The 12,016-nt window shown below is 42.4% G+C and overlaps 2 protein-coding genes across 3 annotated transcripts; both read left to right on the top strand.

Annotated features, from left to right (window-relative positions):
• Nucleotides 1-762: 762 nt before the first annotated feature.
• LOC113126197 (actin, alpha cardiac) lies at nt 763-4,069 on the top strand. The gene is made up of 9 exons (XM_026300106.1): nt 763-871; nt 1,809-1,959; nt 2,074-2,202; nt 2,399-2,509; nt 2,602-2,686; nt 3,004-3,165; nt 3,257-3,448; nt 3,554-3,735; nt 3,819-4,069. Exons 2-9 carry the CDS (start codon nt 1,831-1,833, stop codon nt 3,960-3,962), a joined length of 1,134 nt encoding a protein of 377 aa, XP_026155891.1. The 5' UTR covers nt 763-871; nt 1,809-1,830; the 3' UTR covers nt 3,963-4,069.
• A 524-nt stretch (nt 4,070-4,593) lies between these two features.
• Nucleotides 4,594-11,861, top strand: arhgap11a (Rho GTPase activating protein 11A). Of its 2 annotated transcripts, XM_026309845.1 has the most exons (12): nt 4,594-5,391; nt 6,339-6,406; nt 6,504-6,600; nt 6,693-6,949; nt 7,060-7,223; nt 7,320-7,460; nt 7,698-7,772; nt 8,126-8,296; nt 8,400-8,529; nt 8,775-8,883; nt 9,597-9,711; nt 9,815-11,861. In XM_026309845.1, exons 1-12 carry the CDS (start codon nt 5,263-5,265, stop codon nt 11,287-11,289), a joined length of 2,931 nt encoding a protein of 976 aa, XP_026165630.1. In that variant the 5' UTR covers nt 4,594-5,262; the 3' UTR covers nt 11,290-11,861. The 2 variants fall into 2 exon arrangements, with proteins under 2 accessions (XP_026165630.1, XP_026165637.1); XM_026309852.1 differs by lacking the exon at nt 7,698-7,772 and having other exon boundaries at nt 4,596-5,391.
• The last annotated feature ends 155 nt before the right edge of the window (nt 11,862-12,016 follow it).

The raw sequence follows: 12,016 nt of genomic DNA, 5'->3' as shown, positions 1-12,016 counted from the left end.
CACAGAGCCCAGCTGACATTACCATCAGCTGTTCCACGCATGGAGGAGACTCAGCTCACATACCAGCAGCATGGTTCACAGACATGCACAATGTTTTCATTTCCTTAACAAGACACAAGTGACTCTGCCCTGACTGGGCCATCACACTGGGCCTTCAGTGGTTATCAGTTCACTCAAACCTCTAAAGGCATATAACAGAAGTATTCCTACTTAGTATCAGGAAGTGATTTACATATGAATGTAAGTCAAATTTTTTAAAAAGTGATGATATTGATAAAAATTATAATATTTTTAATGATTTTGACCCTGTCTTGATTCTGATATATCATTTAAGAGTGGTAAGAAAATTATACTGCTACACATAGTGTGCATTGAAGTGAGGCATGAAGTTACATATTTCATGAAGTTCATGAAAAACATATATGTGTGTGTGTGTGTGTGTGTGTGTGTGTGTGTGTGTGTGTGTGTGTGTGTGTGTGTGTGTGTGTTTGTGTGTTAAACAGTATGATTGTTGTTTTTCAAAAAGGTTAAACAATATATTAAATCATCATAATGTAAACAATTGCTTAAAAAGACACAGCACTTCCTTTTTCATAGGACCTACAGTACCAATAGTGAGCCATCACATTATTTTAATACTATGCCAACATTTCATACAAACGGTATCAGTTAAGTGACTTCACTGTAGAGCTGTCCTATCCATGTATGTAAAACACACTTCACTGTGGCTTTCGGATTTTTGCTTATTTGGACTTGTGTGAACTTTTGGCCCCACCCCTAGTGCATAAACCCACTGTGGGTCTTATTTAAGGGGCTCCTCTAACCCTCAGCCTTTATCCCAGTGGAAGCATCCATCTACGAGTGCACCTTGGTGAGTGTATTTAAAATTTTATTTCACAATGTACATCTGTGTCACTTGTGTGATCTGCTTCAAAAGGTCCATTACTTGAGCTGATGGCAATAAGGTGAATGAATGGATGATGTAACCAATGCTTCTCACATGCTGCAATTACTAACTGAAGTTGTAGAGTACAGTTAAACTTGGAGTGACTGGTTATGTTGGCCTGATTGACAGGGGCATTGAAAAACTTAGACAGAACCATAAATCTCAAACTTAACATTTTATAAAAGTTGGTCAGATACACTTAGTTACTAGGTAGGAGCCATGTAGTAAAACAGAAGTGTCATAGTATACTGACAGACGGGTGCTGGCCTGGCTGTGAGACAACCTCTCACAGACTTGAAATAGCAGGAGATCCATGTGTGACTTCTTTCGCACTGGGGTTGCCGAGCTTAGAATAGATCACAGGTCTTGCTGTTATGACCCTTTTTGGTGCAGGCTCACCAGCTCTGAGATGTCCCAGGAACAATCATGGCTGAGAAGATATGATATCAGGACTTGTACAACAACAATAGGATGAAAATAGCATCCAAAGGCATGTCTAATTAGTTCTACATAGATTGCAATTGACATGGGTGGTGATAACGTTTGCAAGTGCTAATATACTTAAGAGCAGCAATCAGATAGTGTTAGCAGGTTCTGTGGATTACATTTAATATAAACATTATTCAGAGACGTGATTGGAAATTATGTCACTAACTTTCCCAGACATAGCAGTTCTTAGTTAGTAATTTCATCACCTCATCAGCCACTTCACTGATAAGGTGTCTGTGGTGCTAAGGTGTCAAGTATAACAGGCCTTCATGCTATGTATTCTATGCTGTGTTGTTTAGACAGCTGCTCCTAACACCCAGCCTAACCTTTCTCTCCTTGTGTTTCCGCTCTGTTGCCACTCTTCATATTTTAGACCACACCAGTAAAGCCTAATCATGTGTGACGATGATGAGACTACCGCCCTTGTGTGCGACAACGGCTCTGGCTTGGTCAAGGCTGGATTTGCTGGAGATGACGCTCCCCGTGCTGTCTTTCCCTCCATTGTTGGAAGGCCCCGCCACCAGGTACGAAATCAACCATGTTATATTCTGGAAAAAAAAAAAAAAATCCTGATCATAAGTAGGAGTAAGCGTACCACCTTCTAGTGTCTTACGCTCCTTACATGCTTCTTCCTTCAGGGTGTGATGGTGGGTATGGGTCAGAAGGACAGCTATGTAGGTGATGAGGCTCAGAGCAAGAGGGGTATCCTGACCCTGAAGTACCCCATCGAGCACGGCATCATCACCAACTGGGATGATATGGAGAAGGTGTGTGTTGACAGTGAGGCTCATTTACAACATTCCTGACAGCTGACTTTCAAAATCCTTGAGAATTCCCAGACTGGCCAGGCACCGTCATAAAGGCTGCTTTATTTTTAGATTTGACACTTCATTTGAACACCTGGTTGTTGTTTATACAGTCAAGAGTTGTTTCAGCCCTGACATCAGCTGTTGTTTTTGTCAGATCTGGCACCACACCTTTTACAATGAGCTTCGTGTGGCCCCAGAGGAGCACCCCACCCTGCTCACTGAGGCCCCTCTGAACCCCAAAGCCAACAGGGAGAAGATGACCCAGGTACTTTAGAATAACTGTGCTCTACTCTGTTTTTACATATTTGTTCTTGGGTTAAGACATCATAATGATATTCTGCGTGATTTTTCTTGCAGATCATGTTTGAGACCTTCAACGTTCCTGCCATGTATGTGGCCATCCAGGCTGTGCTGTCTCTGTATGCCTCTGGCCGTACCACTGGTCAGTACACAGTTTTTTCCTACTTTTTTTTTTTTAAATCTCCCCAGGTTAGTCAGTTATGGAGAGATCTAAAATCAAACAAATTTTACTGCTAGGGAGAAACTGAGGACGTCTATCATCTGGGCAGATTCTTGTCTTATTGTCAAGAAGAGCCATTAAGTCCTCTCAACTAGATGTGTGCCCAGTGGTGTCAGCAGTATTGTATAGTTTGTTATGTGAGACATACTTGAAGAGGGCAGACATGTATTTAGCTGCCAATCCTCAACTTCACAGACATGCGTAGCTGACTAACTATGGCTTCTATCTGCACACTAAAGGTATTGTGCTGGACTCTGGTGATGGTGTGACCCACAATGTCCCCATCTATGAGGGTTACGCTCTGCCACATGCCATCATGCGTCTGGATCTGGCCGGTCGTGACCTGACCGACTACTTGATGAAGATCCTGACTGAGCGTGGCTACTCCTTTGTCACAACTGGTAAACATATGGCTCCATGATTGATTAGTTTAATTTGCGTATGAAGGTGTAAAGGTGTTGTTCCTCAATACAAAAACTTTCTGATTCTTAGCTGAGCGTGAGATTGTGCGTGACATCAAGGAGAAGCTGTGCTACGTGGCTCTTGACTTTGAGAATGAGATGGCAACTGCTGCCTCCTCTTCCTCCCTGGAAAAGAGCTATGAGCTTCCCGACGGTCAGGTCATCACCATTGGTAACGAGCGTTTCCGTTGCCCAGAGACCCTGTTCCAGCCTTCCTTCATTGGTGAGTAATTGGCTGCATTTGTTTGTTTGTTTTTTTGACAGATCTAAGACATGCAGTGTTTTATATCTATTGCTAAACTCATTTTACTGTCTTGACCGACACCAGGTATGGAATCCGCTGGTATCCATGAGACTGCATACAACAGTATCATGAAATGTGACATTGACATCCGTAAGGACCTTTATGCCAACAATGTGCTGTCTGGTGGTACCACCATGTACCCTGGTATTGCTGACCGTATGCAGAAGGAGATTACAGCTCTGGCCCCCAGCACCATGAAGATCAAGGTGAGAGAGATAAAAATGAGTAATGTAGTTAACTAAATTAATTAACACTCAGTAAACTAAAATTGTGTTTGTTCCTTCCCTAGATCATTGCTCCACCTGAGAGAAAGTACTCTGTCTGGATTGGTGGTTCCATCCTGGCTTCACTGTCCACTTTCCAGCAGATGTGGATCAGCAAGCAGGAGTATGATGAGGCTGGCCCCTCCATTGTCCACAGGAAATGCTTCTAAACACACAATCAACCTCTATTCATTAATGCATTTGTATGTTTTTGTCACCTGTATATATATATGTATGTTCGATTGTAATAAAGATGTGCCCTTGTGAGAGTATACTATACTGTATCAGCTGTGTATTTTTGCACAATTTTAAGAGGTCCACCTAGTGGTTGAAGTGAACATTCACGTTTACTGAACAAAGACTTCAGTAAGACCTTTACCTTATGATCGGTTAGGGCTTGAAGAGGTGAGGACTCTTGTCAGACATTAGGGCATTTTGAATGAAGCCAGGATAGAGGAACTTTGTGATCCCTATCATAAGTGTGCTTTAGGTGAACGTCTTGTGCAATACCATCTTGTTATTATTTAATTTTTGGCCCTGGTTTTATGAGAACTGACCCTGGTCATCTTACATTTTAAGTTCACTACAGTTGTCCAGTGTTGTTTTAAGTGATCTCAAGTGACTTGAGCTGGAAATTCAGACAGTGACTCATAGGCTATTAACTTTAAAATAAAAGGTGTGCATAAACAATATACTTCGCGTGCAATGAGTGCACAAAAAAGGTCAGAGAGAAATCACCAGCAAATAATTAGAATCTAATCAAATATGGGCGCTTTTATCGTTCGCAGGCCTTTCCCTTATACAGTCTATGATCGCAATACTTGCAGCACAGTTGGAGATGTGTTTTCCATGTTGAAGGTGCGGTTAGTTTGAATTACAGCACTAAACGGTTGACGAAAAGTGTTCACTTAAACGTTCATCTGGCCCAGTAGAAAGAGCCCCGCCCAGCTAGGTCGCCCTGGGTTATAAAACACGCGTCCTAGGGAATTGTATTCGAACCGTTTCCAGCCAATCACAGCGTAGAACGTAAGAGCGCTGCTGTTTGAATGTCTTGCGGAAACAGACAATTTCACCACCAACGAGCGGATTAGAGCAGGCAACAATGCAGTTAGTTAGTTAACGAATTGAGTTTGATTAGCACTTCACAATTTGAAAACAAGCAAACTGCGATTTTAAGCTGTGTAACACCGAGAACCTGCTTTGTTTTTTTTCCCGACTGAAGCTTATTAGCGAGCTACCTGGCTAACCTAGCTTGCTAACGTTAGTTGACGTTAGCAACTGAAACATGAAGCTAGCCATGAGATAAACGCTCCATAATGTCATGTTATTCAGCTCGCTAACATCTCCTTGAGACTGCGACATTTTGTAGTCGTTACTAATACACCTGCGCGTAAGAGCTCACTTTGCTTCCGAGAGAAAGCTACTTAAGGAGAAAGTTACTTAAGGAGAAAGTTACGGTAAAGGTGTAAAATGAAAGTCGTGGAGAGAAACGTGATGCGTCTGGTGGCCGTGCAGCACCTCCGCACTGCGTATGGGATAAAGATCAAGAACTGGAACAAAACCAAAGCAACCAGCTGTAAATCCGCAGCCAGCGGCTCGGTAAGTTTAAATACAACCTACAGCACCATTTGATGGTACATTCGCTGGGACTCTGCAACTTGACCATGTTATGACCAAGTTCTCAATATGAACCTCGTACTATTGTTTAGTCTAGAACCAAATGAGTGTATTAGTGAAAGCTTGTCCCCGCTGAGACCCATTTGTTCCCAGGCCGATGTCAATCATGTCAGTGACTGCAGACGCTTTGACGGTTCCCATGGTTGTTCACCAGTAATACAAAGAAAAGACAAAAAGACAAAGGGGAACCTGTTTTTTATGACACCTAACTGGGATGTTTTGAAACAAGCCACAGAAACTGATGAGTTAACCAGCATAATTTGACAAGAAATGGCATACTGAAAATAACTCATTTGTAAATGAAAATGTCTTGTGTATTTTACTGGCCCACTTGAGTCGTAAAATTTGTTGCAAGAAGCTTTTCAAATGAATATTGAACTTCTGCACTTGTTGGTTTATTTTGCAACGTGTGTGTGTGTGTGTGTGTGTGTGTGTGTGTGTGTGTGTGTGTGTGTGGGGTGGTGGGGGTGGGGGTGGGGACGGGGACGGGGACTGCCTCAAATTTGGGCTGAGACTGGAGGAAAAACATTAAGAACGGTGTTACTGTGAGAAACACTGGTTGGATTCAGATCATTGAGGTCAACGAGCAACTCAGAGTGGGTGTTGTGTAACTTTCATGGTTGTCCCTCAAACATAGGAATGTTTGGCAGCCAGCCCTCAAACTGATCACAGGTAGTAAAAACTTGGCCAGTGTGAAGAGTGAAATTTCTGGCACTTCAATCCAAAAAAAAAAAACAAAACAGTACTTTAATGATTTTTGACATAGAGGAATACACAAAAGGTGTGACACTGTTGATAGGTTACTAAATTAATAACCTTCCTGTTAAATGTAACACTGAATTGAATTATTGTATTTGTTTGTCCTGCAGAAAAAGGTGTTTGGGGTAGCCCTGGAAAGTCTGCCATACTATAATATGGAAAGCGGGAACGTGCCAAGGCAAGTGGACATACCTATTTAATTTTGCTTGTGTGGGCTAGTTATTTCTTATTCCCTTTTTCCTACCACTTACGCTGACATCTTTCTGCCTTCATAGCTTTCTAGTTGACGCATGTATGAAGCTGCTGGCACATGTCGACACAGAGGGCCTATTCAGAAAATCAGGCTCTGTCATTCGCTTGAAAGCGCTCAGGGTGAGTGAATGCTCAAGTTGACCTTGCTTTCAGTGAGGGACCTTGAGTCTGGGAGCCATCTTAACACAACACTGTGTGTTTTGTCTGTCCAGGCAAAGCTGGATGCGGGTGAGGAGTGCCTGTCTACTGCTCTTCCCTGCGATGTAGCCGGTCTGGTGAAGCAGTTCTTCAGGGAGCTGCCAGATCCTGTACTGCCCACAGAGCTACAGGAGGCCTTCATCAAGGCCCAGCAACTCCACACTGAGGAGGAGAGGACTTCTACCACCATGTTGCTGTCTTGTATACTTCCTGACAGAAACCAAAGCACCCTGCATCACTTTTTTGACTTCCTCCACAATGTTTCTAAGAGGTGCATATACTTGTAGCTGCATTACTTACTGTTGCATTTAACAAAGACTCAACTTTCATTTTAGTTTTTTGTCTTCATTTTTACAAAACTCTTTTTCTTACCAATCACAGGAGTGCAGAGAACAAAATGGATAGCAGTAATTTGTCTGTAATCTTGGCTCCCAACCTCCTTCACTGTGGAGATGGCACAGAAAAGATGAACGCCAACACTGAGAAACGCCTCAAGCTACAAGCAGCTGTAGTGCGTTGCTTCATAGAGAATGTCAACAAATTTGGTATAACTCAAGGAGTCTCACCTTCAGTTTATCTCGATTTCGTCCGAGACTGTCGCTTTTAAGCACTAAATGTTTGGCTGCGTCTGTGTGTCCTAGGTGTTTTACCACAGTTCCTTGCAGAGAAGGTCCCGGGCATGATGGGTTGTGAGGCAGGGATTCTGTCCCCTGCTTTTGATGAACATGAGGAGCTGGACTTAAACTCAGGGATGAAGAGAAGGCACAGACGTAGCTTCGGAGGTGAGGCTATATCATCAAAGATCTTTTTGAGTTGTAAAAACATAACATGAAGCTTTTTACTTTAAGACAGGAAGTCCACCAAACCGGTTTTACACCATATCCAGTTAAAACCCATAGAACAGATCAAACGGCAGTATTTTCTGGAGCTCTGTAGGAGCTTTAAATTCATAATATAATCTTGAAAGAGCTTTAGTTAGTAATTGCTGTTCAAATAATTCAGTTTGTCTCACATTTCAGATATGGTCAGTGGTGCTCTGAATAAGATTAAAACTAACAGAACACCCACTAATGGTACCCAGTCAGACAGTCTTGGTAGGTACTGTGGTCTGATGAGTTGTTGCCTGTTGTGTAGCATGATGACTGCAAGAAATCTTTATTTTCTTTAAAACAATTTGCTTACTATTCTTCAAACAAAGCCAAACTCTTTATTTCATCACTCAATGAGGCTTCTGGAATGCATATATTGTTACCGATTGACAGCTGTCATATCAATGTGAAGTCCTACCTGTCTTACCTACCTGAATTGGCTTTTGTTTTCTTTGCCTGTCTGCTATGGGCCTGCTAGTGCAAGTGCTTCGCCTCAGAATCATCTTTGCAATGGTTTCAAATATGAAAGAGCCAATCATCGTCTTCTGAAGACTTTAATTCTTTTGTGATTTTGCCAGTCTTTTCCACAACTCCTGTGATTGCAACGCCGACCTCCAAGCGAAAACTTCCTTTGGAATCTGGTCACTCTTTTGGATTCTCAAACAAGAAACTTAGATCTGTCACAAAAAACCTTGGGATAGATTTACTTCCCAATACTTTGTTCAGCGGAGCCTCCACTCCTGGATCAGGTATTAATGATTGATCAAGTGAGAATCAACCATCAGCTCTTTCAAATGCTTATGGTTAAATTTGGATGTTTTTTTTGTTTTGTTTTTTTTTTTTTCTCTAAAGCTTACAGTGCCTCAGGAGTCTTGGACTCTTCCCAAAATGCCCTGTCCTCAGTAGGGAGGTCTAGAAGGGCATCAGCTACCTCTGCAAGAAGGAAGAGCCATCGACTTAGCAACAGACATGCCGTCAACAGGTACACACTGTTTTGTCTTTCAGTTATTCAGAATGCACAGTTATTTGTCATATTACACAGATGTAAATTAGATGTGTGGTAACAGTCATTCACAGACTTAAAGCAAAGCCATAAAATCAATTGTTACACACCTTCCCTGTTTAAGATATTTATTTAAAGGTTAAAACAAGATTGAAAATAATACCCTCAGAACCCCTTGTCATTCTTGTCTAATGTTGATTGTCTGTATTTATGCCATTTTACAGAGCTGAATCTGGAAGGGCTGGCTGTTTTTCTCCTAAAGTCAGCAAAAAAGAGGCAGTGCGCAAATCTTTGCGCTTGCGTTTTAGTCTGGGGAAGAGCAGCAAAGATGCTGTAAGTGTGGTTGCCCGATAGACTTCACATTTTACTTCTCTGGTTCACAGAAACAGCAAAAGATGTTAAGTGCATTCAGGCATCTCCTACAGTCAGTTGTGTTAAACTGTTTGCACATGCGGTGTTTCCTGAGGTAAATTGGTGCACAGTCGCACTTTGTTTATTGTGTAACATTCTAAGCTTACTTTTAGTAGTTAACCCTTTTAAACTACTGCATGCAAAGTTTAAAAAATAATCTAGATGGGTTCTTCTGCACCTTCACATTTGTAATATTACAAAATACACTGTTTTCATACATATGAAGTACCAAGCTATAGGATATTTCCTATTGTTACCCACGTTTCAGTGATTTACAGTGTCAAGCACTCAGACCTAAGAGTGTTATTGTATGCTCTAAAGAAAATATATTGTAATGTGTTTTGGGTGCATTTAGGGAGCTGTTTAAGGTACTTAATTTTCTAATGCCTCATAGTAATATGTATATTCTTGACTTAATAAAAATTTGCTGACCAACAAATCCAATATCTTGTTTCTTCTGAGTGATTTTTAATCATGCTCTGAAGAACTAACCAACTGTGGTGGAATTAACACAATGTGCCAGTTTGGTTAATGCCTGTGGGGTGCTGTGGGCTCCTTTTTTAACAGAGTAATACTCTAAATGCTTAACCCTCCTTTAAGTTTCTTTCATTTCTCATTCCATGCTGGTGATAAAGGGATCTGAGTCCATTGGCTGGCGACTTGCCACACAGGAGAGCACCACCAGGTTTCATTTTACCACAGAGCCAGAGTACAGTCCGTCGGTTCTTCCTGGAAATACTGAATCCAAGAGTGAGTGGCGGGGGGAGTCAAATTAAGTGTTAAAATTTATATTCTATTGTAAAGCTACACATGTTTTTTTATTCTAATGCCTTTTAATAAATACCTTTTCTAGGCTCCAAGTACATCAGTAAATCTGAAGACAACTTGCTGACCCCCCAGTGTGACTCAAGCGCCCACCGGACCTCGTGGAATGGGGACACCCTAGTAGGAGCCCAGGCTTTCAATGACGGGTCTTTTACAGACACCCCCATGAACATGTATCTAAAGAACAACTACCTGTCTGAGCCCACCATTGTCATATCTAAGCCCCCAGCTGTGATCAGCCTTCCCAAGAAGCTGTGCTGTGCTTCCAGCGCGGAGAGCCTTGAGAGTGAGTGCTCCATCCCCGAAGCCCCGAGCCAAACAGGTCCCATCCTGCTCAAAATCAAGAAAGCCTTTGTGGAGTCAGGCGGTGACCTCCAAACTGTTATGCAGGCGTCCTGCAGCTCTCAAAGCTTCACACAGCCATCAGAAAGTGTCCCAGTCCTTCCACCAGAGACTCCCACTGTCAATGTTCTCTCTGTGGACACTGATGCTTTCAGCTTCGCAACTCAGCGAAGTCTTGTGGCAAATGAGAACTTTACCTTTGGTCAGATTGAGATTGATGCTTTGTCTCCTTTGCATATTGATAGTGTAGTCTTTGAGCCGGTTGTATGCTGTAGTCCGACAGTCAAGGTTGCTGCTGTCAGTAGCCATAACAGTTGTTTGGTGGGAGAGGGTGAAGATGAGGCAGAGCAGGTGAACTGCAGCAGGCTGATTGATGCTCTGGACATCCAGAGTCCTGCTCACTTCAAACTGGGCGTCTCTTCTGGGCTGCAGTCCACTCCATACAGGCGAGGCCTTGAACTCGAAGACAAGCTTGGTACACCTTCTGATGCTGGAACACTAGTGCACACAGTACATGAAAAAGATGAATTTTCCTCAGAGATTACCACCAAAGTCCAGAACCAGCAGCCACTGTCACCATGCAGACTGCAAACTGAAAAGCGCCGGGTGGCAGACCACATCCAACACTTCAACAAACTCACCCTTTATTCTCCCAAGGGCTCCATGGCCAGGCAAGTCAGATCACCGCTCAGGTTTGATCGTACCCCTGTGCACCAGACTGTGTACAGGATCAACTCTCTTTTAGGAGAAGGCAGGAGACCTACCAGGTATGCACAGCCTCAGGCCACCCAGCGCAGTCAAGTGGTGAAAGCAGTGAGCCTAGAGAGCGGCCTCTCCCCTCACCCACATCTTCAGCCTTACCAGGGAGAGGCACAAGTGGGGCGGTCCAACAGTGTGTACACAATAAAGAAACCACCTCCAGTCCCACCCAAAAAACCAAGCACCTTGATCTGTAAACCCAAGGCCTGTGCTCTAGGTGATGTAACCAACATGGTCCAACCTAAGACCAAAGTGGACTCTTCTGTCCCTGATCCACTAGGAGCTCAGAGGCCTATTGTGCAGCACGTAGCAGAGAAGAACATGGACCATTACAGAGGTTCACCTAGGAACCCTCTGAACCAGAGTAGATTGCTGTCTGCTACTAAACCTATAGATTTATAGATTGTATTTCTTCCTGCCTTCTGTGTTTTCTCTTTTCTATATAGGTTCCTGTCTGGTAAAACTACGTGACATTAAATATTCCAATGTATCCATATTTTCAGGGTTTTAACTTATTTTTGGCTACAGTGTGTTCTGTTTATGCTGTTAGGGCCTTATTGGGAGATATTCATTTTCCTTATTTGTTTTAGAAGCGAAATATTGACACATATCAGCCTACAAGACTTTCTTTGTTAGTGTTTAGATTGTAGTGTGCAGGCCAAATTATGTGAAATGAGATTGCCGATATGACTGGAAATGTTTCGATCACGTCTTATGCTTTAATTTATGCATTTTATATCTAAGCCTTAGGTAGATTTTCAAAAGGAAACTGTTTATAGAGGTTGAAACCGTTTCTTACCATTTGTCATGAACAGAAGAAAAAAATGCACCTTTTGTTGGATTTTATATTAAAAAAAAAAACCAAAGTATTGTTTAAATCCTTTGTCAATTGCAGTCCTTTAATTTCAAAACCAGCAAATAGAAAAATGTTTTGTCATGTGAACTGCTTCAGGCAAATAAAGTCAAATCTCACATGTAAGGCTCTGATCCTTTGGGTTCTGCATGTAGGAGACATTTCTGACAACTTGTGTGGAGCCACAAGGGGGAGTCATACAAATGCTTCTCAGGCAAGATCAGATTTACAGTAACATGAAGTCTGAGCTCAAGCTTTCTGTGTATGTGGCTTTAC

This window comes from Mastacembelus armatus, chromosome 22, assembly GCF_900324485.2.
Source record: "Mastacembelus armatus chromosome 22, fMasArm1.2, whole genome shotgun sequence".
NCBI lineage: Eukaryota > Metazoa > Chordata > Actinopteri > Synbranchiformes > Mastacembelidae > Mastacembelus > Mastacembelus armatus.
This window is presented reverse-complemented; position numbering and strand designations above follow the sequence as displayed.